Here is a 25,210-nt window from a genome sequence, read left to right as displayed (position 1 = left end):
CTACCTTGGTTTCTTTTGAGATTTTGAGCCCTTTGGGGACAGGAGCCCATCTTTCGTATTTATGTATCTATTTTCTATGTAAACTGCTCTTTTGTGAGAAAGCAGTATGTAAATATTTGTTTTTGTAGCATTCTATGAAAACCACCTCGAGAACTTTTGTTGAAAAGTGGTATGTAATTTTTTAGTAGGCGTAGAAGGTGTTCTCTAAATAATTTGAACAACTCCGTTAATTCTGAGTCTAATTCGGGTCTCATCATGCTCCTGATTAAATCAATGGATGCCACCGAGTCTAAACCCTGCCTTTTCATCTCCCCTTGAGCCTCCAAACTTGGTGGGAGAGGGGCTGCTGCTGTGTGAGTGAGGATGTGAGAACAGTTTCTCTTTTCCTGCAGCTCAACCCCCGCCGGCCATCTCATGCTTGACATCTTGCCTTCCCCTTCCTCTCTTCCTGAGACTTGGAATCCCCATGACAGTGTACTGACCAGGCATATTGCCTCAGTTTTCTCTTCAGTTCCTCCCTCTCATGTGACCCTCACATACAGTGGCTTACGTACTATACAGTGCCCCAGTGGAAGAGCGGGTCAGCTGCACTGGCTCCATGCAATTCCAGGCCATGTCCTTGCTGCTACTGAACGTACAGAGCCTCCATGGTTCCTTAAGAACTGGCTCACCACTGTAGAGATACTGCTCCCATTGGGAAGAATAGGAGCAGCATCAGTACAGCAGGGACGCAATTCTTAGGAGTCATGGAGGCACCGTGAGCTTGGTAGCAGCGAGGATGCAGTTTGGAATAACACAGAGCCAGCACATGCACCCTACTCTTCCACTGGCGGAACACCGCATGGCGTGTCGACCAGCTGGTCTATCTGGATGGTGGACATCATAGATGGCATCATACCTGACTGACACCACACTTCCTATTTTTAAAAAATGCTTTTTATTTTGACATTTCCACAACAACAAAAACGACGACAGTCAAGCAAGAACAGTCATCGTCATCAATAATGTCAAGTGATGTTAACTTTGTATATCAAAGTCTTTTTGTTTTTTTAAATAAATGAGGGTGGATTTCAAACATCCTGGTTTGTTGTGTGTTGCATTAGACTTGTCAGTGTAGTTCAAGAGAGGTATCCACACACACTTCCTTCCACTCCTATGCCCAGGCAGGATTACTACATTGCACGATGGAGGGCCTCAGCCTGGCCACCCCTGGTAAAGACTGTACCCGGTTCCCAATTCCCCAAGGCAAACCCTTTTTTCCCTTTTTTCTTTTTCTTTTTGCTTGTGATTAGGTGGAAAGAGCAAAGTGGCTGTAAACCTCTGTAGCACACCCTAAACCCAAATGGCCATCACCTAAGCAGCCACCAATTCTTTTTCTGCTTGGGGACCTGGCCTATAGATTACTCCAGAGCTCTGCTTGCAGAAAGACTGCCTACCTGTAAGTTTTACTGAATTTTCTCAGTTTATGATTGGTCAGACTGTTTAATTTCTGATAAAAACAGCCCTTTGTAAGTACCTGCTCTTGCTTCCCTTCCATGGAAGGGGCCTATTGTACTTAACAGTAAGCAGTGATGATCACTAGGCTAGGAGTACTAGGCTAGGCTCTGATATTTATGTGAATTGGTGTTGAAAGGGCACTAACAATTGCTGGAACTCCATCAAAACCAGTTGCAAAAATGTCAGAACTCCAAATTATTGCAGTTATTGAATTAACTAGATTGTATAGCACTTAATAGCTATTGCCAATCATCTCCACAGAATGAAAAATGGATATATATCAGGTAGAGCATCTGCCAGCATCCTTCCAGACTAATGTTGCGCTTGCCAAGAACGTTGCGCTAGTGCATGAATGTTGTGCTAGTGAATTGTGCAACTTTGGAAGCTTGCATTCCAGACTGGTGTTGTGCTAGCACAAACATCCTTGCATTTGAGTAACAAGGTGTGCAACCTCCTGTGACAACCTCTTTCTCTAATTATGTTATTTCTGTAAGAATGCAACTTGGGGAAGCCATGTGGCCTTTTTGCAGGTGCACAACTTTGTTGGTCTAGTCCAGTGTTAGTCTAGTGAGTGTGCACAGTGTTAGCCTAGCTGTTGGCCATTCGACATGAAAATCTCTGTTCGGATCTTTCCTCACTTCAAGGATGCCTAGGATTTACAGGAATCTCTCCTGGGTGAATTAACAACATGTACAATCAGACAATGGCGCAGCAGGGAAGCAAGAGGTTGCTGGTTCGAATCCCTGCTGGTATGTTCCCCAGACTATGGGAAACACCTATATCGGGCAGCAGTGATATAGGAAGATGCTGAAGGGCATCATCTCATACTGCGTGAGAGATGGCAATGGTCAACCCCTCCTGTATTCTACCAAAGACAACCACATGGCTCTGTGGTCGCCAGGAGTCGACACCGACTTGACAGCTCAACATTAATTTTTACTTTACACTCAGACAGGAGACCTTTCCATACATTGAGCATTTTAACACTTCTCCCCTGAGTGTACTTTCTCATGGGCAGTAAGGTTTGTCCTCTGACTGAAGCTTTTTCCACACACTGAACAATTGTATGGTTTCTCCCCTGTGTGGACTCTTCGATGTGTAGTAAGGTTGGCCCGCTGACTAAAGCTTTTTCCACACTCTGAGCACTGATATGGTTTCTCTCCTGTATGGATTCTTTGATGAGAAGTCAGGCTAGTGCGCTGACTAAAGCTTTTTCCACACTCAGCACATGCAAAAGGCTTCTCCCCCGTGTGGATTCTTTGATGATCAACAAGGTGTACCCTCCGACTGAAGCTCTTTCCACAGGCCGAGCATGCAAATGGCTGCTCCCCTGTGTGGATTCTTCGATGGTTAGTGAGGCTGCTGTTCAGAAAAAAGCTCTTTCCACACTCTAGGCATGCAAATGGCTTCTCCCCTGTGTGGATTCTTTGGTGTAAAACAAGGCTTTGTCTATAACTAAAGCTCTTTCCACATTCAGAGCATATAAATGACATCTCCCCTGTGTGGATTTTTTTATGGTGTTTAAGGCCATTGCTCTGAGCGAAGCTCTTTCCACACTCAGAGCATGCGAATGGTTTCTCCCCTCTGTGATCTTTCTGATGTGTTGTAAGATGGATCTTTTGGTTAAAACTCTTTCCACACTTTGTGCATTTAAACAATTTCTCCCCACTGTGAACTGCCTGATGTTGACTAAGGCCTATCCTGTTACTGAAGCTCTTTCCACACTCTGAACATGTAAAAGGATTGTTGCTTGCATGGATTCTTTGATGTACAATAAGGTGAGTCTTCTGGTTGAAGCCCTTTCCACACATTGAGCATTTAAATGGTCTCTCTCCTGTGTGGATTCTTGCATGTGAAGCAAGGGCTGTGCTCTGAGTGAAGCTCTTTCCACACTCCGAGCATGTAAATGGTTTCTCCCCTGTATGGATTCTTTGGTGCACAATAAGGTGTACCCTCTGTTTAAACCTCTTTCCACACTCAGAGCATTGATATGGTTTCTCTCCTGTGTGTATTCTTTGATGTATAATAAGTTGCATCCTCTGGTGGAAACTCTTTCCACACACAGAACATGTAAATAGTTTTTCCCCTGTGTGGATTCTTTGATGGTTAATAAGGCTACTACTCAGAAAAAAGCTCTTTCCACACTGTAGACATGCGAACGACTTCTCCCCGCTGTGGATCCTGTGATGTAAAGCAAGACTTTGCCTGTGACTGAAGCTCTTTCCACACTCGGAACATATAAATAACATCCTCCCTCTGTGCATTTGTTGATGGTAATTACGGCTATGTCTCTGAGAAAAACTCTTTCCACACTCTGAACATTGATAAGGTTTATCTCCAGTGTGGACCTGTTGATGTCTAGTGAGGCCTGCCCGCCTACTGAAGCTCTTTCCACACTTGGAGCATTTAAATGGTTTCTTGCCTGTGTGGATTCTTTGATGTATGGTAAGGTAGATCTTCCGGTTGAAGCTCTTTCCACATTCTAAGCATTTAAATGGTTTCTCTGCTGTAGGCACTCTTTTTTGTTCGTGAAGACATGATTTGCTAGGTAAGATCTTTGCACACTGAGAGAACTTGTTCTCTTCGGTTATTTTGTGATCTTCTTCCAATGCTAGAATTTCATGGAAGTCAGCTCCTTCAGAAGCAAGGGATTTCTGCTTCCTCCTCTTTTCTGTTTTAGTTTTTCTTCTCTGCTGTTCATCCACTCTCTTACTCTTCCTCCCATCACCTGCAGGGATAAATAGGAAAACAGAGGGGGAGAAATGGAGCTTCAGGAATGAGGAAGCAAAACTTTGGTTAGCAGGGATGAGAGATAGGTCCTTCTCAGTTGTGCCCACCCCCCGCCACCAGCTCTGGACTGCTCTCCCTGAAGAGTTTTGTCATGCATCCTCCCTTAGGGTTTAAAAATAAATAAATTAAAACTCATTTGTTTAGAGAGAGATGACTTTTTTAAAAAAATTAGTTTTATTACTTGTATCTGTGCCTATGTTATTGTTGTAAGCTGCCCGTAGCAGTAGTACACTGGAGTTTTAGGGCAATCTGATGAGTTTTTAAAATTTTTATTGCATCTGTTTTACTTAATTTGTTTTATGCTGTCTGGCAGTGTTCCCTCTAACAGGGATTCCCAGATGTGGTTGACTACAACTCCCAGCATCCTCAGCCAAAGGCCACTGAAGCTGGGGATGCTGGGAGTTGTAGACAACAACATCTGGGAATCCCTGTTAGAGGGAACAGTGCTGTCTGGTGTTTTACCAGTTTTGCTGTTTTGTTTTATACTGTTTTTATTGTTTTGCTTTCGTGAGCCACCCCAAGCAGTACTGCACCGGAGGGGAAGGATGTAAATATTTTAAATGAAATAATACACAAAACCAATTAAACAGAAAAAGACAATGGGGAGGAAGATCCTACCACAAATGAAATGGCAGCTGACATCCAAACTAAGTTACTCAAAATTACTACTACAGTAAGGAACTACTTAGAAGTAATTTAGTCTGGATGTCAACAGGCCTCTCTTTGGCACTAGCTTTACAACAACAGATATTTATATACCGCTTTTCAACAGAAGTTTCCAAAGCAGCTTACATTGAGAAATAATTAAATAAGATGGATGCCTATCCCCAAGGGGCTCACAATTTAAAAAGAAACATTAGACACCAGCAGCAGCCACTGGAGGGATGCTGTGCTGGGGATGGATAGGGTCAGTTGCTCTCCCCTTGCTCGATAAAGAGAATCACCACATTAAAAAGGAGTCTCTTTGCCCAGTTAGCAGGGTTTAGGTTTAGGTTTAGGTGTGCTTTGTGTGCATCAAAGTCCCAGGCCGGATCTTTGAAACCACCAGTTGAAGGATCTCAAATAGCAGAGGTGGGAAGACCTCAGCCTGAGAGCATAAAGGGGCAATGTCAGTCAAAGGAGACAGTACCTGCTAATACATGGACTAATGGGAGATTGCCGAGATAGTATTTATTTATTTATTAAAAATTTATACCACTTTTATACTAAAGGCACTCAAAAGCAGCATACAAAATGCTTAAACACACTTTGAAAACAAAACAAACTGCTAAAATGGCAACAGCAGCACACATAAAATCAATGGCTGACATCCAGACTAACTTACAGAATAGTACTATCCTGGAGCTATTAAAATGACCGAATTAATTTCAATGGGACTACTCAGGAATATCAACCCATAGCCAGTGGCCACCAAAAACCCATTGGAACAAAAAACATTTCACCTGGCAATGGATGGAATTGATAGAGGTGCTTATTGCATGTCCAGAGGGAGAGATCTCTGTGCCACCACAAAAAAGGCTCTGTCCTGGGCCACTGAACACACATCAGATAACTGAACACACATCAGATAACGGGTGTAGCTATGGGCATGGCTATGGGGGCTCTCATGGAGAGTACCTGCACTTCTGAATTTGGGACCACACCACTGCCAACAAGTAATAATGAATTTATTGCGCCCACTTGGGTGGGAAAGTTCCCTTGCCAAAAAAAAAAGGGGGGGGGGAACAAATTTGGCACCGCAAAAAGAAAAGTGTGTGTGCGGGGGAGCTCATTTTCAAGAATGGATCATACACCCCTTCAGAACTTGTTAGGCCCCAGATGGTTCTTCAAATATTTATTTCGTTTATTTTCATTTATTTTATGGATTTATATACTACCGACAACTTGCATCTCTAGGTAGTTTACCTCCATATATTCAAGATACGTTATGTTCAAGACATCCTGCTGACAGTGCACAGATATTTCTGTAGCTCAATGGAGATGGGTCCTAGGTCAGTGGTAGAGCATCTGCTTTGATCAGAAGGTCCCATGTTCAGTTCCTGGCAACATCTCCAGAAAGGGCTGGTAAAGACCCCTGCTTGAAATCTTGGGTCCCCAGATGTTATTGGACTAACTCCCATAATCCCCAGCCCCAGTGGCCTTTGGCTGGGGATTATGGGAGTTGAAGTCCAATAACATCTGGGGACCCAACGTTTAGAATCCCTGGTGTAGACCACCAAAGGACCAATGGTCTGACTTGGTATAAGGCAGCTGCCTACATTTTCCCCACCCAACCCCAATTTGGACACAAATGATTTATCACTATACAGTAAATTCCCCTTCCCACTGTTCCATAAAGTACACCTTGGCTTTTCTTTGACATGTGGCCTTTAGGCAGAGGAGCTCTCTGTCAGGAAAATGCACAGCTGGCTCTGCCTGACAAAGAGATCTGCCACAATCAAAGGAGGTACCTGCTGAGCTCTCTCCTTCCTCAAAGCTCTTGACCAATAGGTCTTTCTCTCCTTCCAGCCAGGAGGTGAGGTCAGGTTTGGAAAGTGGAAGTCCTATTTTTGGAGGAAAAACAGACAAGTAAGTTCTTGCACATTCCAAGGGGATGACGCCATAGCTCAGTTGTAAAGCATCTCCAGGTTCAATCCCTGCCGGCGTTTGCAGGCAAGGCTGGTCAAGACCCCTGCCTTGATGGCTTGTTCATTCTCTCTCACCATACATTTTTTGTAATTTGAGTTGGCATAGGTGTGAGCTCTGAATCAGATATTGCCTCTGCCATGTGTTCACCGGATGGCCTTAGGGAACCGATCTCTGTTTCAGTCCTGCAGTGGGGATTTTAATTCTCAACTATCTTACAGGATGGTTGCATGGACTACTGAAGTAATGTATGTGAAGTGTTTTTGGACACTATAAGTGTTATTTACAGGCGAAACTCGGAAAATTAGAATATCGTGCAAAAGTCCATTAATTTCAGTAATGCAAATTAAAAGGTGAAACAGATATATGAGATAGACGCATTACATGCAAAGCGAGATAAGTCAAGCCTTAATTTGTTATAATTGTGATGATCATGGCGTACAGCTCATGAAAACCCCAAATCCACAATCCCAGAAAATTAGAATATTACATGGAACCAAGAAGGCAAAGATTGTAGAATAGAACAATATCGGACCTCTGAAAAGTATACAGTGTACTGTGCTTGATTGGCCAGCAAACTCGCCTGACCTGACCCCATAGAGAATCTATGGGGCATTGCCAAGAGAAGGATAAGAGACATGAGACCAAACAATGCAGAAGAGCTGAAGGCCGCTAATGAAGCATCCTGGTCTTCCATAACACCTCATCAGTGCCACAGGCTGATAGCATCCATGCCACACCGCATTGAGGCAGTAATTGCTGCAAAAGGGGCCCAAACCAAGTACTGTATACATATGCATGCTTATACTTTTCAGAGGTCCGATATTGTTCTATTCTACAATCCTTGTCTTCTTGGTTCCATGTAATATTCTAATTTTTAGATTAACGGGTGCTAGTAGACCACCCCCGTCCCCCCGAGTGCGGCCGCCAGCGGGCCCAGTCCTTCCCAGTCCTCCCCGCCGTGGCCACCGCCACCTCTTGTTGAGGCCGTGGCTCCGCCGCCGCCATCAGGGCCAGTCACCCCGCCGCGGCAGCCGTTGCCTCACCCGCACTCTTGCCGCCGCGGCAGCCGCCGCCATCGGGGCCAGTCACCCCGCTGCGGCCACCGCCACCTCTTGCTGAGGCCGCGGCTCTGCCGCCGCCGCCTCGCCCACACTCTCCTCTGGCCCAAGTCCTCCGCACTCTCCTCCGTTGGCGGCGGCCGCTTCTCCTCGGCCGCTGCTTCTCCTCCTCCAACATGGCGGCGGCGGCCGCCATCGGGGCCAGTCGCCCCGCCGCGGCCACCACCACCTCTGGCCGAGGCCGGCCCGCATTCTCCTCTGGCCGGAGTCCTCCGCGCTCTCCTCTGTTGGCAGCAGCCACTTCTCCTCGGCCACCGCTTTTCCTCCTCCAACATGGCCGCCCGTGTCTGGGCGGCCGTATCTTTCTCGGCTGTTCTGGGCATGCGCTCCGCGCATGCCCAGAACAGCCGAGAAAGACACGGGCCGAAGAAAGACACGGGATCACGCTTTAGCTCTTTATTATAGAGGATATTCATTTCCTCTACAGTCATCTTCCGACCAGTAACACTTGCATTCAAACTGACCTTAACCATCGCAGGCTACTCCCCCCACCTGCATATGGAATCCCCACTGCCCAATCACCACGGTGCCACAGCGCCTCCTCCCTATCTGCATATGGAATTCCCACTGCCCAATCAGGTGCTTCTGCTCACTAACCCTCACGAGAGCTGCCATGCACGGGATGAGTTATGGGTACGTCTTAGAGAATTATATATATAGAAGATAGTATATAATATTTAGTATATATTAAATGTAGTATATAATAAAAAGTCTTTATATATTTTATACTTTTAATATATAATTTAATGGGGGGCGGAATTCCATGTGCTGGATGGGGTTACACTCCCCCAGAAGGAACAGGTACGCAGCTTGGAAATACTCTTGGATCCAGGCCTCACCCTGGCCTCTCAGATGAAGGCTATGGCCAGAAGCGCTTTCCCAACTTTGGCTAATTCGACAGCTGTGTCCATTCCTTGAAGAGAATGATCTCAAAACAGTGGTGCATCAGCTGGTAACCTCTAGGCTTGACAACTGCAATGTGCTCTACATGGGGCTGACTTTGTACGTAGTTTGGAAACTTCAGTTAGTACAAAATGCGGCAGCCAGATTGGTCTGTGGGGAAACCTGGAGAGAGCATATTATGCCTGTTCTCAAACAGTTGCACTGGCTGCCTATATATTTCCGGGCAAAATACAAAGTGCTGGTTATTACGTTTAAAGCTCTGAATGGCTAGGGTGGCTAGGACTACCTTAGAAAGCGCCTTCTTTGATATGATCCCCATCGCTCATTGAGGTCATCTGGAGAGGTCCGTCTCCAGTTACCACCAGTACATCTGGTGGCGACTCGGAGCCGGGCCTTTTCTGTAGCTGCGCCTGGCCTATGGAATGCACTCCTGGCAGATATCCACATTTTAGACTCTTTGTTGGTCTCTAAGAGAGCCCTAAAACTTACTTGTTTGGCCTGGCCTCCCAAGGTTTTTAAATTGGTTTTTTTAAGTATTTTAATTAGTTTTAAATGGTTTTTGAATTGTTTTTATATTGTTTTTAGCACTGTGTCTTAAACGGTGTGTATTTTATGTCTTCTTAGATTTGTTGTACACAGCCCAGAGCCTTTGAATAGGATGGTTTATAACTTTTTTTTTAATGTGGCACCCCGCTCCTGTTGTTTCCTGCTGGATCTGCCCCTGCGTATGTTCACAGAACACGGTGGACATTAATAGTTACTCATTCCCAGAGACCTCCCGCGGGTGGAGAGATCTGCACCCCTGGAAAGAGAATAGTTTCAGAGTTGTCAAAATACCATCCCTTCAGTGCACTGATTCAGACCAACAGCAGCAGCAATTCCTGTCTTTTGTATCTGTCAATCGAGGACAAGGATGGAGCCTTACCCAGCCAGGCCAGATGCCCAGAATTCTCCTCCATGACTTCCCTGTGGAGAGCCCTTTGGCCTGGATGCAGCAGAGCCCACTCCTCCTCGGAGAAACACACAGCCACCTCCTCAAAGCTCACCGGTCCCTGAAAGAAGAAGAAGTAATGAGTTTCTCCTTACAGATAAAGTAATGAGGTGGCTGGAGGTTCTCTTGCAAGACCCAAAGCTTTGTCAGTGGAGTTCAAAGAGTATTTAGTGGGCAACAACAACAGAAGCTAAAGGAAAGAGAAAGTTTCTCAGACCGACTCTGGCGGCCCTCCGACCATTTCTCCAGTGATTTTCCTCCTACCTGATCTGGTGATGGCCCAGCAACAGCTTCTGCTCCGCCATAAAGAGGAGAAGGCCTAGAATGAAGCCTATTGGTCATTTCACCACCTGTGATGGAGACAGAGGAGGGGTGGGGAAGAAGCTCGATCTTTCATAAGCATTTTCTATTTCAGTCCCTGAATGAAGACAGTTCAAAATGTTGGGCACAATTCAAAGCTCTGGTTCAAATGGATAAAGTCTCACACTGTTTGAAGGAAACTCTTTTGTAACATGTGGGGCTAGAGAGAATCAGCTCCCCCACATGGGGTTCAAGGGGAACATGAGTGCAGCCATGGATTTCAGGCACACTCAAGAAAGAGAGGCCAAATTGAAGCAAGGTCCACTCCTCATTACCCATCAAAGTGGCAGCTCCATCTCCCTCCGGCACAATCCTCCTGAAATTCAGCCTCTGCCTGGTGGTGTCAGACGGAGCCTCTTCTGCCCCTGGGAAACCAGACACCACTTTGGAAAACATCTCTTGCATCTGAAAGCAGTAGAAAGCATCCCAGATAGGAAAGAGAAGAAATTAGGAAATGAACTTATTTATTGACTCTGTGCTTGCAATCCCCCACCTTCAGCAGAAGCACTCCCCGGGCAACAATAATAAAAACACAGCACAAAACACAAAGATCAAAACAGTCACCTCAGGAAGCTGACTAAAAGAAACTTGGATGATGTTTTCAAATGGCCTGGGGAGACCAAAAGGGTTTTTGCTAGGTAGTGTATAAAGCCATGAGGCAAGAGCCCTCTAGCATGAATTGGAGATTCCTGGTAATTTCCACAATCTTGCATCATGTTCCACAGTAGTATGCCTGTCTTAGGAATGTGAGATTCCCTTTAAACACCCATTACACAGATTTCCACAATCTTGCATCATGTTCCACAGTAGTATGCATGTCTTAGGAATGTGAGATTTCCTTTAAACACCCATTACACAGATCGTTAGAACCTGCCCAGTGTCTGGGCAGGTTCTAACGATCTGGGCAGGTTCTAACGATCTGTGTAATGGGCAGGTTCTAACGATCTGGGCAGGTTCTAACGATCTGTGTAATGGGCAGGTTCTAACGATCTGTGTAATGGGTGTTTAAAGGAAATCTCACATTCCTAAGACATGCATACTACTGTGGAACATGATGCAAGATTGTGGAAATCTGTGTAATGGGTGTTTAAAGGGAATCTCACATTCCTAAGACAGGCATACTACTGTGGAACATGATGCAAGATTGTGGAAATTACCAGGAATCTCCAATTCATGCTACAGGGTACTATGATGTAGATAAGATCATCAAGCTAAATTCTAATCTTGATTGAATTAGATTCCCCTGCTAACTGAGCAAAGAGGCACTTCTGCAAACACATACTGTACAAAATGAATGATTGTACCTGGGTTTATTTTAAAAATGATACTGGGCACAGCCCTCTGAAATGTGGGACACAACTAAGGAAGTATATTGCTGAACATGTATTCAATGTAACATGTGAATAAACTGTACCTGGCTAGAGTTCTGTACCTGTCTACATGGTACACAGATTGTACAAATATTGAGCATAATGTGTGAAGAGGGCTAAAGTGTTGGTTGACACTTCCTGGGGAAAATATTTTGTAGTTGGAGTCCCACAGCTACAACGGCCATTTGAGGACAGAACAAGAGACCTGGGAGGTGACCGTGAAGTTCCTGGGAGGGAGACAGTCCTGCTGCAAGTAGAGCCAGAGATACGTCCCTCTCAGCAGCAGGAAGTTAATGATAAGAGCAGTTTGACAACGGAACCAGCAGGCCAAGGGAGACAGTGGGCTCTCCCTTGCTGGAGGTCTTCAAGCAGAGGCTGGTCTTTGGGAGATGCTTCATTCTGGATTTCCTGTGCTGAGGAGGGGCTAGACTAGATGGGGGCTGGACAAGACGCCTCTGACTCTATGATTCTTGCTCCTGTATGTTCCCACACTCTCTGCGACTACCATGGCCAGCACAAGAGTTTTGGTGTTGGCAAACATGGAATCTCTGCTGCTTGGAGAAACATGCATCTGGTTCTGCATGCATCATGATCCTCACTGTCCCTGGAACTTCAAAGCTGCCGATAAGTGTCTTATGCTCCCACAACGAGGGTTCTCCCCACACATTCAGAACCATGGCCTAGCTGGGTTGGGACCTCCCTCCTAGGGATAAGTTCTAAAAAAAATTGAGCAGGGGTTTTTATGATTCTGTCCTACATGTTGTCCACCCCTTGAAATGACAGGGATAAAATGTTCTCACCTGCTGCTCTTCCCGCTTCTTCTCCTCTGCCTGGCTCAGGAGGAAACCTTCTGCCAGGGCCACTGCCTGGGAACTGGTCTCTGCTCCACATTCTCTGACCCAGCTTCCCAGCTCTGGGGGCAGGACAGTTAGGAACTGCTCCAGGATCACCAGGTCCAGCATCTGAGCTTTCGTGTGTCTCTCTGGCTTCAGCCACTGACAGCAAAGGTGGTGGAGTTGGCTGCAAACCTCCCGAGGACCCTCAGCCTTCTGGTACAGGAACTCCCTGAATTCCCAGTGCTGGACATCTGCGTTGGTGGTGACGTCTCCCAGGATCCTCTGCATGGTTATTCCCCAATTCCTGTCATTCCCAGCCTGGATGGCTCGAGGATCTTTTTCTGCTCTCTTCCACAATTCACAGTTTGCTGGGGTTTGCAAATCCATTTTCTCTTGGAGCTCAATTCAAGCTCCTAACATGGCCCAAATCTCTCCTTCCTCTGATACTACTTTAATTCCCAGGGCAAGAAGAGTCACTGCTTAGTCTCACAGGCCAATGAGTCTTTGTAAAGGTGGAAGTTTTTATTTATTTATTATTTAAACATTTATATTCCGCTCTTCCTCCAAGGAGCCCAGGGCAGCGTACATAGTTAAGTTTCTCCTCACAACAACCCGGTGAAGTAGGTTTGGCTGAGAGAGAAGTGACTGGCCCAGAGTCACCCAACAAGTATTATGGCTGAATGGGGATTTGAACTCGGGTCTTCCCGGTCCTAGTCCAGCACTCTAACCACTGCATCACACAAAACTCAGCTTCTCCCTGAGAAAAGGAAAACAAATCTCAAGAATCACAAAGAGCCACAGAATAACACAAGTACACCAAAGCCGCACTCACAAGCATTTTCCCCTCCCTTTTCATCATTTATAAATATCAAGCTGGAGGAAGTATTCTATATTCCAGAGCTGTAATTACAGACTTATTTTAAGAGTGAGAGAGATCACATTCTGTCATTATAACCAAGAATCAGGGGGCCATAGCAATGATGGCTTATAGTTAGAATATGGTTCAAGGAATTTATTGTGAAACTGGGCAGCATTCGACAGCTGGGTTTGAGGACGATCTGTGCCAACCTTGAGGTGGAAAGGATTAGAAATAGCTTATTAATAGGAGTTCTAAGTTTTAGGAGCGACTGCAGCACTTTGATAAGTTTTTGTCCTTTCTGCACTCTCATCAACCTTACTAGGGTGAACTTTATTTGGCCATTTTGTCCTTTGTATTGTGACCTTTGGGGTTGTTGTTGTTTTTTTTTTTTAGGTCTGGAGGAATGGCCAGTATGTGCCTTCCCTTATTAATAGTGCTAGAGATTTGTAGTTCTTAATTAAAATGTGCTTAATCAGCCTATTATTCCTTATGGAATAATGCCCAGTCTCAACCCCATGGTGCTTTTTTATGGACTTGGAATAGGGCCTTATGCAGAGTTAAATTATTGGTTGCCTAGTTACATCCACCTAGGCTGGCAAAGAAGCATATAGCAATTTTGCTATATGCCGATTACATGATCCTTCTCTCCCAGACCCCCACTGGATTACGTAGAGCTCTGGCAAAATTAACTTTATATTGCAACAGAGAGCTGATTGAGGTAAACTGCCAGAAGACCAAGGTATTAGTTTTCGCCAAGAGGCCTAAGATTCATACTTGGCATATGAATGGAAATAAAATTGAACAAGTAAAATCTTATAAATACCTGGGAGTTGTTTTCCATGCAGCTGGCATTCGGAATGTACGCCAAAAACATATTATCCAGAGCGCTCAGACCTCAATTAACTTAATAAAATCATTTCACTTCTCACATGGAGCTAGGTATATACCTGTTGCATTAAAACTATTTGCTGCCAAAGTACTTCCGCAAATAATGTATGGTGCACAGTTAGGTACATTTACTAATTTTGCCTCCAAGGTGTGTCTCAAACTCTGTCATTAGGTGGGACTGACCACAATTGAATCCTGCTATTAGAAAGCCATTATACTTTTCTGGCTAAAGCTTGTGTTTACAAAGGTTGGGTTGGTATACAGGTGAAACTCGGAAAATTAGAATATCATGCAAAAGTCCATTAATTTCAGTAATGCAAATTAAAAGGTGAAACTGATATATGAGGCAGACGCATTACATGCAAAGCGAGATAAGTCAAGCCTTAATTTGTTATAATTGTGATGATCATGGCGTACAGCTCATGAAAACCCCAAATCCACAATCTCAGAAAATTAGAATATTACAAGGAACCAAGAAGACAAGGATTGAAGAATAGAACAATATCGGACCTCTGAAAAGTAGAAGCATGCATATGTATTCAGTACTTGGTTTGGGCCCCTTTTGCAGCAATTACTGCCTCAATGCAGCGTGGCATGGATGCTATCAGCCTGTGGCACTGCTGAGGTATTATGGAAGACCAGGATGCTCCATTAGCGGCCTTCAGCAATTCTGCATTGTTTGGTCTCATGTCTCTCATCCTTCTCTTGGCAATGCCCCATAGATTCTCTGTGGGGTCAGGTCAGGCGAGTTTGCTGGCCAATCAAGCACAGTACACTGTATACTTTTCAGAGGTCCGATATTGTTCTATTCTTCAATCCTTGTCTTCTTGGTTCCATGTAATATTCTAATTTTCTGAGATTGTGGATTTGGGGTTTTCATGAGCTGTACGCCATGATCATCACAATTATAACAAATGAAGGCTTGACTTATCTCGCTTTGCATGTAATGCGTCTGTCTCATATATCAGTTTCACCTTTTAATTTGCATTACTGAAATTAATGGACTTTTGCACGCTATTCTAATTTTCCGAGTTTCACCTGTATCTTATCCTAGAGGATCCTTTTAAATCTAATTGGGAATTAGGAATCATGGAAAAATTATCAGCATATGGATTCTCCCTAGTGGAGATAAGCAGACTAGGATTTCATCGAGCTAAGCGCTTGATTATACAGCGTATACAGGCTGTAGAGCTGCAAATGGAACAGGCAAACTTACCGGGCGGTATATATCTTGGAAGTCAGAACATTGAGTTTAAGCCAGCTCCATATTTAAGTAATGTCTTGATACCAAAGTTCAGGCGAGCTCTCACTCTCGCCTGGTTTTATTTGGAAGATTCGCAGGCACGTCAAGTGTATCTAGAGTGTGCCCATGTGGATCTGGCCATATCGAAACAACCGCTCATGTCCTGTTGTACTGTGATCACTATAGAGAAGTAAGATGTAAATTAATAGCCCCGCTCTTGAATAATTTCCCGGGTCATCAAGATGAATTTTATTTAAATTATCTGCTTACCAACTTAAATTCTGATGTTGTAGATACGGTGGCTAAATTTTGCTATATAATATGTCAAATGCGGACTCACATGGTGTAATGAACTTTCTATTGTCGTTCCTATTTTCATTTTTATCTGTTTTTATTTTATTTTACTGGTCTATGACCGAATTAAATATATATATTATTTATTTGGTTGCCTAGTATGGGGCTATGAATTCCTATTGATGGCCAGGGTCTCAGGAAGTATTTTTCCTGCTGGCAGGCGGGTGGGGGTTGTGCTTCAAGTTTTCAGGAAGGGGAAGCAGAATGTATGCTTATTTTCTTTTGTTCTCGTCTCCGTTTTGAGAGACAGGTCTCTTAAAAGACAGATTTTAAAAGACAAAAGAGGAAACACACTCTGAACTGGGCAGTTGAAACTCTATGGCTGCTGTCAGTCAGAGTAGACACAGTACTGAGAGAGACTGTCTGATTCAGTATAAGGCTACTACTTCTAATCAGCCGTATTGGGGGTGGAGTGGGGGGATGGATCTCCAGAAATAGCTTTCTCCAAAAGCCCTACCCATGTGATCTTCAATGCATGTACAATCTATGCAAGTAGGTACAGATTTGTACACAAGAGCATTTATTCCCACATTTTGTTGAATGCACACACAGCGATGCACTTCTTACCTGTGCCCTCCATTCTTAGGGGCCTGTGCCAGCCAGGGACATGTTTAAAATGAACTCAGGTACAGTCATTCACACAAAAACATATACATGTGTATGGACACCAATACAAAGCAATATCTGAATTGGGCTAAAGTGATCCAGCCTACTGTGCACACACATGTGCTAGTCTTTCTGCAGCCAGGTGGGCTAACCACTCAGCCCAGAGCAGAGCCCAAACCTAGCCTTCCAGATATCCTTGCTTTCTCCTCCATGCAGGGAATGTTCCTTGGCACTCCTATGCGCTGCCCAGAGGATCCCCTATGAACTATATAGGGTCTCTCTGCCAAAGAATGCAAAAATACCATGCCCTTGCATGCTGGAGCATGACAGGGAGGGAAGTGATCTCAAAGTGGGAGAAGAGCAGAGCAGCAGGAAGCTTGCTCTGGGTCTGGGAGATTCCCCAGAAATTAAGATGCCCACGAGTCCTCAGATCAGCAAGAAAAATCCTTCCGTCAGGAAATGCTCCACTGATACTGCCCTGCTTTGGTTCTGCAAGACGAGGCAGACAAAAAGAGAGGTCCCCTTGGAGGGGGCTCGAACTGAGAGACGAGAAGGGTCGCTTCTTCCTACTACCCCATCCGTCTCCTCCTCCCATGATTCATTCCTCACCTGCAGCCTCAGCACAGCAGCTCCCTCCAAGGATCTGCAAAGTGCAGCTGGGGTGCGGTGCAGCAGCAGAGCAGAGTGACTCTCCCAGGGACGGGAAGGAAGGCAAGACGGGGGGCGGGGGCTTGGAAGGACCTGGGGCGGAGGGAAAAGAGCCCCCACCAGGAGAGAACCGCCTTCCGGTCAGTCTCTTGTTTCTGCAGGGATCTCCCGAGCAGTAGCCTCCCTCTATTTCTCCCCGGCTTTGGAGACGAAGAGGAGGAGGAGGAGGGACAGATTTCCCCCTTTCCTGCTTCCTGATCAGAGACACTCTAAGTAAGGGTTAAAAGCAAAGAGCAGACTCCTAGAGAGGGGCCTAAGGGGGAGATCCGGCTCTGCTGCCTTCCTGCATGGAAAGACTCTTTTCGGTCTGCAACCCTCCAAAGATCTTATGATGTACCACCACCCACCCATCCCTCGCCCGGATCTGTTAGGCGCAAAGTGCGTTTGGTGGAAGGAGATACAAGCCAGGAAAGGTGGGGGAAGAGATAGATAACCAGGCAGGGCATGGAGGCAGCGAAGCGGGGAGGTGGCAGCAGCGGGGGTGGGTGGATGTGGGGCTCGCCCTCCCACCCAGGAGATCCTTCCCAGCAGGTCCCATTTGGGGCAGAGTCTGTCTTCTTTCCTGCAAAACCGGCAGCCTGTTTCTCCGGGCAGATCTCGGTCTCCGTTAAATGGGGATGCATCGACGTTTGGGAGAAAGAAAGAGAAGGTCTGGCTGGGGGCTTCAAGGGGAGGAAGAGGTTAGCGTAGACACCGCTCTCGTGCCATTAGGGGGCAGAGTGTTGCCCTGGGAAAGGCCTGTGAGGAAGGAGTCGCAGCTTGCTGGTGGAGGGCTCTGTAGCAGGGGAAGGTATTGGACTGTGCCTGTGAAGTGGAGAACCCACCCACCCAGCCCCATGGTTTCTCCATTCGCAGGCTTCTTAGTTTTCTTGGCTTCTCACCCATGATTTCACAACCAATAATTTTTTCACTCAATCCTATTCTCTGTTAATTTTCTAGGACCAGCTCTCTGAGTTACACATTTAATTTAACTGAGACAGCGGGGAAGTAACTTGCTTTGGGAGCAAGAGGTTGCCGGTTTGAATCCCCGCTGGTATGTTTCCCAGACTATGGGAAACACCGGTATCGGGCAGCAGCGATATAGGAAGATGCTGAAAGGCATCATCTCATACTGCGTGGGAGATGGCAATGGTCAACCCCTCCTGTATTCTACCAAAGACAACCACATGGCTCTTTAGTCACCAGGAGTCGACACCAACTCGACGGCACAACTTTACCTTTATACTGCCTGATATAAACATCTCTAGGCGGTATACAATCACGGGGCTCTGTGGTCGCCAGGAGTTGACATTGACTGGACATAGGGTTGCCGACATTTCATTGCAAGAATGAGGGACACAAGTTTGGGAGGGCTGGCTGGGCAGGGAGGTGAGGTGTATGCAGTGCTAATCAAGAGCCAGAGTAGCATTGATGTATCTGTAATTGAATTATATGCTATTGAATAAATGAGGGACAAATGCTGTCCCTATAGGGACCAACATTTCATCCCTGAAATGAGGGACATCCTGCGTAATGAGCGACAGTTGGCAACCCTAACTGGACGGCACACTATACTTTCCTTTTTGGTGGTGTGAACATTTGAACTCAGGAAGCTGCCATAGACTGAGACAGCTTCTTAGGGTCCATCTTAGCTTGTATTACTTATTCCCAACAGCTCTCCAGCATCTCGGGAAGGGAAATAAAGGCCTTTGCCAGCCCTCCCTTTAAGATCTTTGTGTGACTGATGATGCCAGAGATGGAATCTTTGAGCAAGTAAAAGCAGTGCTCCCAGCCCTGAGTTTCAACTTCCAGAGGCCCCTACCACCCATCTCATATTCTTTTCCAGGAATCCCCATTCCCTCACTAATGTTCCTTCTAATTTTTTTCATCCATGTGCAGAATGTGTTTTGTTCTGTGCAGCAGTATCATGGCAGTGTGCACAGATGTCCCTTATGTGCCACTATAGATAAAAGAACGCACATAGTGTGTGTTACCATAAGCATGAAAGAAGCAATTATAGTTTAGTTTTATTCTTCTTTCTTTCATGTCCAAGTGATGTATTTAAGACATGTAAGAAAATCTCACATCTCTTGATTTAAGCCATGTCCTGTGGATTAGACATCCGATAGTGCTGAAGGTACAACTGATTTGCCCTCCTGGTGCTCACACTGTCTTTTACCCAAGAAACCCAAAAAATATTCCGAAATGGAGACAAGCACTCCTAGCTCCGCCTGCATGTTAGGCAAAGCAAGGCTGCAAAAACAAGTACGTATTCACAACAATCCGGACTGCTGATTCATTCACATAAATATACTTAAGGCATCCTTGGCCTCTGGCCATTCTAGCTGGGTGCAGCAGCACACCATGACATGCAGGGAGTGTCATAGGAACATAGGAAGCTGCCATATACTGAGTCAGACCATTGGTCTATCTAGCTCAGTATTGTCTACACAGACTGGCAGCGACTTCTCCAAGGTTGCAGGCAGGACTCTCTCTCAGCCCTATCTTGGAGTAGCCAGGGAGGGAACTTTGAAACCTTCTCTTCCCAGAGCGGCTCCATCCCCTGAGGGGAATATCTTTCAGTGCTCACACTTCTAGTCTCCCTTTCATTTGCAACCAGGGCAGACCCTGCTTAGCTAAGGGGACAACTCATGCTTGCTACCACAAGACCAGCTCTCCTCTCCAAGAGGAGAGTACTTTCCCTCTAGGACACCCACAGGCCAGCACAAGAAGCTTGTGTCCACCAACCTAAAGTAACTGTAAGCTGTATGGACTGGGAAGGATAGAAGTATCTGAAGTATCTGGACTCCGGAGAGAGGGAGTACATAAACACCATTTCCGCATCTCCATCATGAGGGCTGCCTGGGTAAGTCTTAAGAAACCAAGTTTCTGACAGTTAATGGCTATTAAAATATAATTAACTGGACACTCTTGAATGTCTTCATTCAAGCATGGAAATATTACCAACTATTATTTAGTTTTATTTTTTTTGCATCTATAAGGATACTGTACTGTATGAATACTCTCTCTCCCTAGCCATAAGCCACAGGAATTAAGCCTAGGTGAGAGAAGAGTATATACGTGGGTGATGTGGCGGAGAACTGCACTGCAGCCCCACACACTAGAGTATCCCTTATCCGGGCTGCTTGGGACCAGAAGTGTTGCGGGTTTGGGATTTTCCCGGATTTTGGAATATTTGCATAATGAGATATCTTGGGCATGGGATCCAGAGTGCCAAAACAGACGCCAACAGAGCAGGCGCCAAACTGAGCAGGGAGTGGAGGAGGTTTTTCCCCCCCTTTTCCCTCTAGTGCCAAAGCGAGAACATCAAAAACATTAAAAAGCTTCACAATAAAAACAGAGCCTCAACTACAGAGAATTACAGACAAAACCCCAGTCACTAACAGCCTTCTGAAAGAAGTAAGTTTTGACTGCATGTTTAAAAGCAGCAAAATTGGGAATCTGCGAGCGAGTGAGCTGAGGCCAGAGGCGTAACTAGGGAAAACGGCGCCCGGGGCAAGCACTGAAATTGCCCCCCCCCCCCCCCGCGCGATGCAATGATGATACATACTACATCATACTTAGGTTTTTCCTCACAACAACCCTGTGAAGTTGGCTTATATCTCAAACATCAGAATTATGATGCAATGAATAATGATACATACTACATTACACACTTAGGTTTTTCCTCACAACAAACCTGTGAAGTTGGTTAAGGTCTTCTGATCCTACATAACAATAAATGGATTTGTTTATTTCAGGAGCGGGCAGATTTCAGGTCTCCTCCTGCTGCTGCCATATTCACCCTCGTGTCCTGCGCTTCTAAAGCCTTTCTGATACGAGGAGATTGGCGGTGGTTCCCCATTGGCGAGAAAAAGATATTTGCACACGCTCGGAGTCACTCTCGTCTGCCCCCCTTTGTACTTCCCACCTGTACCAAGGGGGGAAAGCAGGAGCTTATGTGGCTGAGCCCTGATTAAGGCTACATACAGTAAAAGCCTAATCAGGTCGAGGGGGAAAATGCAAGCTAAAACATATAAAAAAGAAGCTTAAATGTTGCGCGACGCTCCCTGAAGCCGCTATCCTTCACCCACCCCCCGCTGTGTGGAACGCCCCAGCCAGCCAATCAGAAGGAGCCTGCTCACAAACGGCTTCCCCATTGTGCGCGGAATTCTGCATGGCGCGCATTCTATTAGTCGCGGCTGGTGGATCGGGGGCTCCCTGGAGGGGGAGACTGCGCGCCAAGTGGAGAACGCAGGAGAGAGCGCTGATATAATCCCAGAAGAGATTCCCAAGAAGAAAGGAGGAGAGAAAGCATTGCGGTTGGTGAGCGAGGAAGAGGGGCGAAGTCTGTCCTAGACAAGTCACTCTTTTTCTCTCTCTCTTGTTTCCTCCCCACTCTCCTGTTCAGACCATTCTTGTCTGCCTAGTCATATCCAGCAACCATTCCAATCCCACTCCTCCTTCTCTCCCCGTTTCTGCTGTGCTTCTTGCCCTCCTCCAAATCTCGGCAACAGTCGAAGAGAAAGATGCAAAAGTAGCGAGGGACAGGGACAGCAGAAGCACTGGCACGGTAGGGAGACATTTACACATTTGCTAGTGGAGCGGAACTCACTTGGACACGTGGGACTGACTTCCGAGTAGCCGTATACATGATGTTACACTGGTGCTTAAGCATCCTTTGGGTGGGTGGGTGCTGCTTCATACCAGATGTGACGTTTTCAAGAAAACAAAGAATTCCACGCACACACGCGAAGCTGCCTTATGCTGAGTCAGAGCATTGTTTGATCATCAGAATAAAACCCCTCCGAGCTTACCATGTCTTCAGAGATTGCCCTCCTTCGCAGCTACCCGGCAGCTCAATCCCACAGTGGGGGAGAAACTAAAGCAAGCCCCAGGAAGTGGAACAGCAGCTGAGGGGAAGGGCGGGCAGGGGAGCTCTCTCTGCTGAAAATGAGGTCCGGCCGGCCAGCTCAATGGACTCTCGGACTCGGAGTGTGTGAGAGAGACAGACTAAGAGAGTTGCCTTGCCGACGCCGAAGCTGCAATTTGCAAAGCAGGCACCAACGGCAAACGCGGCGGCGGCGCCCAGTGCCGGAGCTGGCGCCGGGACCGGGGGAGGGGGGACCACTGCAGTGCACTCAAAAAAAATTTTTTTCTCAACCCCCCCCTAAAATGGCAGGGGATCTTCGGGGGTACTTTTTGGCACCCCCTAGCAGGTGGAGCCCGGGGCACGTGCCCCCCTGCCCCCCTATCGTTACGCCTCTGCTTGCCTTGCCTTCCTTACTTCCTTCTTTCATGTCCCTGGGAATCCCTCTGCTGCTGCACCCCAGCTGCACTTTGAGGACCCTGGGAGGGAGCTGCTGTGCTGCGGCTGCAGGTGAGGAAGGAATCATGGGAGGAAGAGGCGGATGGGGTAGTAGGAAGAAGCGACCCTTCTCGTCTCTCAGTTCGAGCCCCCTCCAAGGGGACCTCTCTTTTTATCTGCCCCGTCCTGCAGAACCAAAGCAAGGCAGTAGCTGTGGAGCATTTCCTGACAGAAGGATTTTTCTTGCTGATCTGAGGACTCATGGGCATCTTAATTTCTGGGGACCTCCCAGACCCAGAGCAAGCTTCCTGCTGCTCTGCTCTTCTCCCACTTTCCCTCCCTATCATGCTTCAGCAAGGGAATGGTATATTTGCATTCTTTGGCAGAGAGACCCTCTATAGTGCATAGGGGACCCTCTTGGCAGTGCATAGGGGTGCCAAGGAACATTCCCTGCATGGAGGAGAAAGCTAGGATATCCGGAAGGCTAGGTTTGGGCTCTGCTCTGGGCTGACTGGTTAGCCCACCTGGCTGCAGAAAGACTAGCACGTCTGTGCACAGTAGGGTGGATCACTTTGGCCCAATTCAGATATTACTTTGTATCAGTGTCTGTACACATGTACAGGTTTTTGTGTGAATGACTGTACCTGAGTTCATTTTAAACATGCACCTGGCTGGCACAGGCCCCTAAGAATGCAGGACACAGGTAAGAATGACATTGCTATGTGTGCATTCAACAAAATATGGGAGTAACTGTACTTGTGTGCAAATTTGTACCTCTTTGCACAGGTTGTACGTTGAAGATCCCATGGGCAGAGCTTCTGGGCAAAGCTATTTCTGGAAATATACCCCCCACTAATATGCCTGAAAATAAGTATACTAAATCAGACCATCTATCTCTGTACTGTGTCTATTCTGATTGGCAGCAGCCATGGAGTTTCAGCTGCCCATTTCGGAGTGTGTTTCCTCATAAGGGAGTCACATTAAATTCACTAGAATTTACTCCCAGGCAATTGTGCAGAGTCGGTCAGCTAATTAAACATGAGGCTGTTCTGAGTTCAGCCAGGGTTAGATAGTTTGCAGACTGGAGGGAGAGTAAGTGTCATGCACAGACACAAAATAAGGCTCAGAGTAGAAAACACATCTCTGTCTGAGGTCATAACCATCTTTTGAGAGATCTGTCTCTAAAAATGGAGGAGAGAACAAAAGAAAATAGGCATACAGTCTGCTCCCCCTTCCTGAAAACTTGAGACACAGAAAAAAATGCTTCCTGAGTCCCTGGCCATCAACAGGAATTCATAGCCCCAGACTAAATGACTAATAATCAAACTCTGTATAAGGCCCCATTCCAAGTCCATAGGCAGAGAAAAAAGGAGAGAGAAACCTCCATCCCAGCAAGTCAAGGGGGGAAATGGGATTCCATGAAAAGGCTCTACATTGTGAAGCGATGGGAAACAAGCTGGGAATGCTCTGTCTTTGTGTCAGTCAGCTGTATGAATCAAACAGAAAACTGTGAACCTTTGGATTATACAGAACACTTCCTCTGGCTTCCCCTAACAAAAGAAACCTTACAGATTGTGTTCACTCAGGCTCCAAACTGCTGGGAAATGGGAGCTATTGAGGGCCATGCCCTTAAAAGATGAGTTATTCAGGCTAGATGGATATTTGGATGGTATCTTATGCTATAGTTAGTTCCAGTGTTGCCACTGCCTTGGAGCTGGGTGGTTGCCAGTGGCAGACTTAGTCTCAGATGTGGACCTAAGTCCCCGATTTGTCTGTTCACAGTGGCTCTCCTGCACTGAGCAGGGGGTTGGACTAGATGACCTTAAAAACATAAGAACAGCCCTGCTGGATCAGTCCCAAGGTCCATCTAGTCCAGCATCCTGTTTCTCATAGTGGCCCACCAGATGCCACTGGAAGCCTACAGGCAGTTGTTGAGGGCCTGCCCTCTCTCCTGCTCTTACTCCCCTGCAACTGGTGGTACTCAGAGGCATCCTGCCTTTGAGGCTGGAGGTGGCCTATAGCCCTCAGGATGTGGATAGTCCTCTGGAGTTGGCCTATAGCCTTCGAAGTCCCTTGCACCATTCTGTGTGGATGGTATGTGGACTGGTTGCTTCAGATGCATAGACTCCATATGAACAGACAACTGTATCCTGCCTGGGGCCACTCAGGAAATATGCATTCCCCAGAGATGGCATTAAGTGTGTGCTATCTGAAGGAGATGGGTCCACTGATTTATTTTTAATTTTACACAAGGGCTGATTAAATCCCTTCTCTTATTCTTCTCCTATAAATATCTTCTCTTATTGGTTCCCTTGCTTAATTGTTTCCCCAAATTTCCCAAAAGTCACAATACAAAGGAAGAAATTGCCAAATAAAGTTCACCCCAGCAAAGGGGACAAAAACAAACTGCTGCAGTCACTCCTCAAACTTTTATTCTTAAGCCATTTCTTATCCTTGCGTGGTGTAATGGTTAGAGCGCTGGTCTAGGACCGGAAAGACCCAAGTTCAAATCCCCATTCAGCCATGATACTTGCTGAGTGACTCTGGGCCAGTCACTTCTCTCTCAGCCTAATATACTTCACAGGGTTGTTGTGAAAGAGAAACTTAAGTATGTATTACACTGCTCTGGGCTCCTTAGAGGAAGAGTGGGATATAAAATATTTTTAAAAGAGGGGAAAAGTTTACATAGATCAGGGTTCCTTAACCTTTTGCCCCAGATATTGGACTACAACTCCCAGAATTCCCAGCCACAAAGGCCATGTCTGGGGTTTC

The 25,210-nt window shown here is 46.2% G+C and overlaps 2 protein-coding genes across 8 annotated transcripts in view; one reads left to right on the top strand and one right to left on the bottom strand.

Moving 5' to 3' along the window:
• Positions 1–918: 918 nt before the first annotated feature.
• Positions 919–17,324, bottom strand: LOC128342017 (oocyte zinc finger protein XlCOF6-like). Its single transcript, XM_053288817.1, has 7 exons — positions 17,053–17,324; positions 12,458–13,250; positions 10,563–10,692; positions 10,192–10,277; positions 9,862–9,988; positions 6,738–6,830; positions 919–4,225 (listed from the first exon to the last, which is right to left on the bottom strand). Exons 2-7 carry the CDS (start codon positions 12,878–12,880, stop codon positions 2,478–2,480), a joined length of 2,607 nt encoding a protein of 868 aa, XP_053144792.1. The 5' UTR covers positions 12,881–13,250; positions 17,053–17,324; the 3' UTR covers positions 919–2,477.
• Positions 17,273–25,210, top strand: part of LOC128342019 (zinc finger protein 345-like) — a 21,042-nt gene continuing 13,104 nt past the window's right edge. Inside the window, exons 1-2 of one of the 7 annotated variants that reach the window (XM_053288821.1) lie at positions 17,273–17,529; positions 19,818–19,996. The gene's annotated coding sequence lies outside the window, so the exon portion shown is untranslated. Of the gene's footprint in view, positions 19,997–21,330; positions 21,457–22,463; positions 22,511–25,210 lie in introns of those variants that run through there. The other 6 variants (XM_053288825.1, XM_053288820.1, XM_053288822.1 and 3 more) reach the window with 6 other exon arrangements.

The sequence above is a fragment of the Hemicordylus capensis genome, chromosome 2 (assembly GCF_027244095.1).
Source record: "Hemicordylus capensis ecotype Gifberg chromosome 2, rHemCap1.1.pri, whole genome shotgun sequence".
NCBI classification, from domain to species: Eukaryota; Metazoa; Chordata; class Lepidosauria; order Squamata; family Cordylidae; genus Hemicordylus; species Hemicordylus capensis.
Note: the sequence above shows the minus strand (reverse complement) of the source record. Positions and strands in the feature narration are given on the sequence as shown.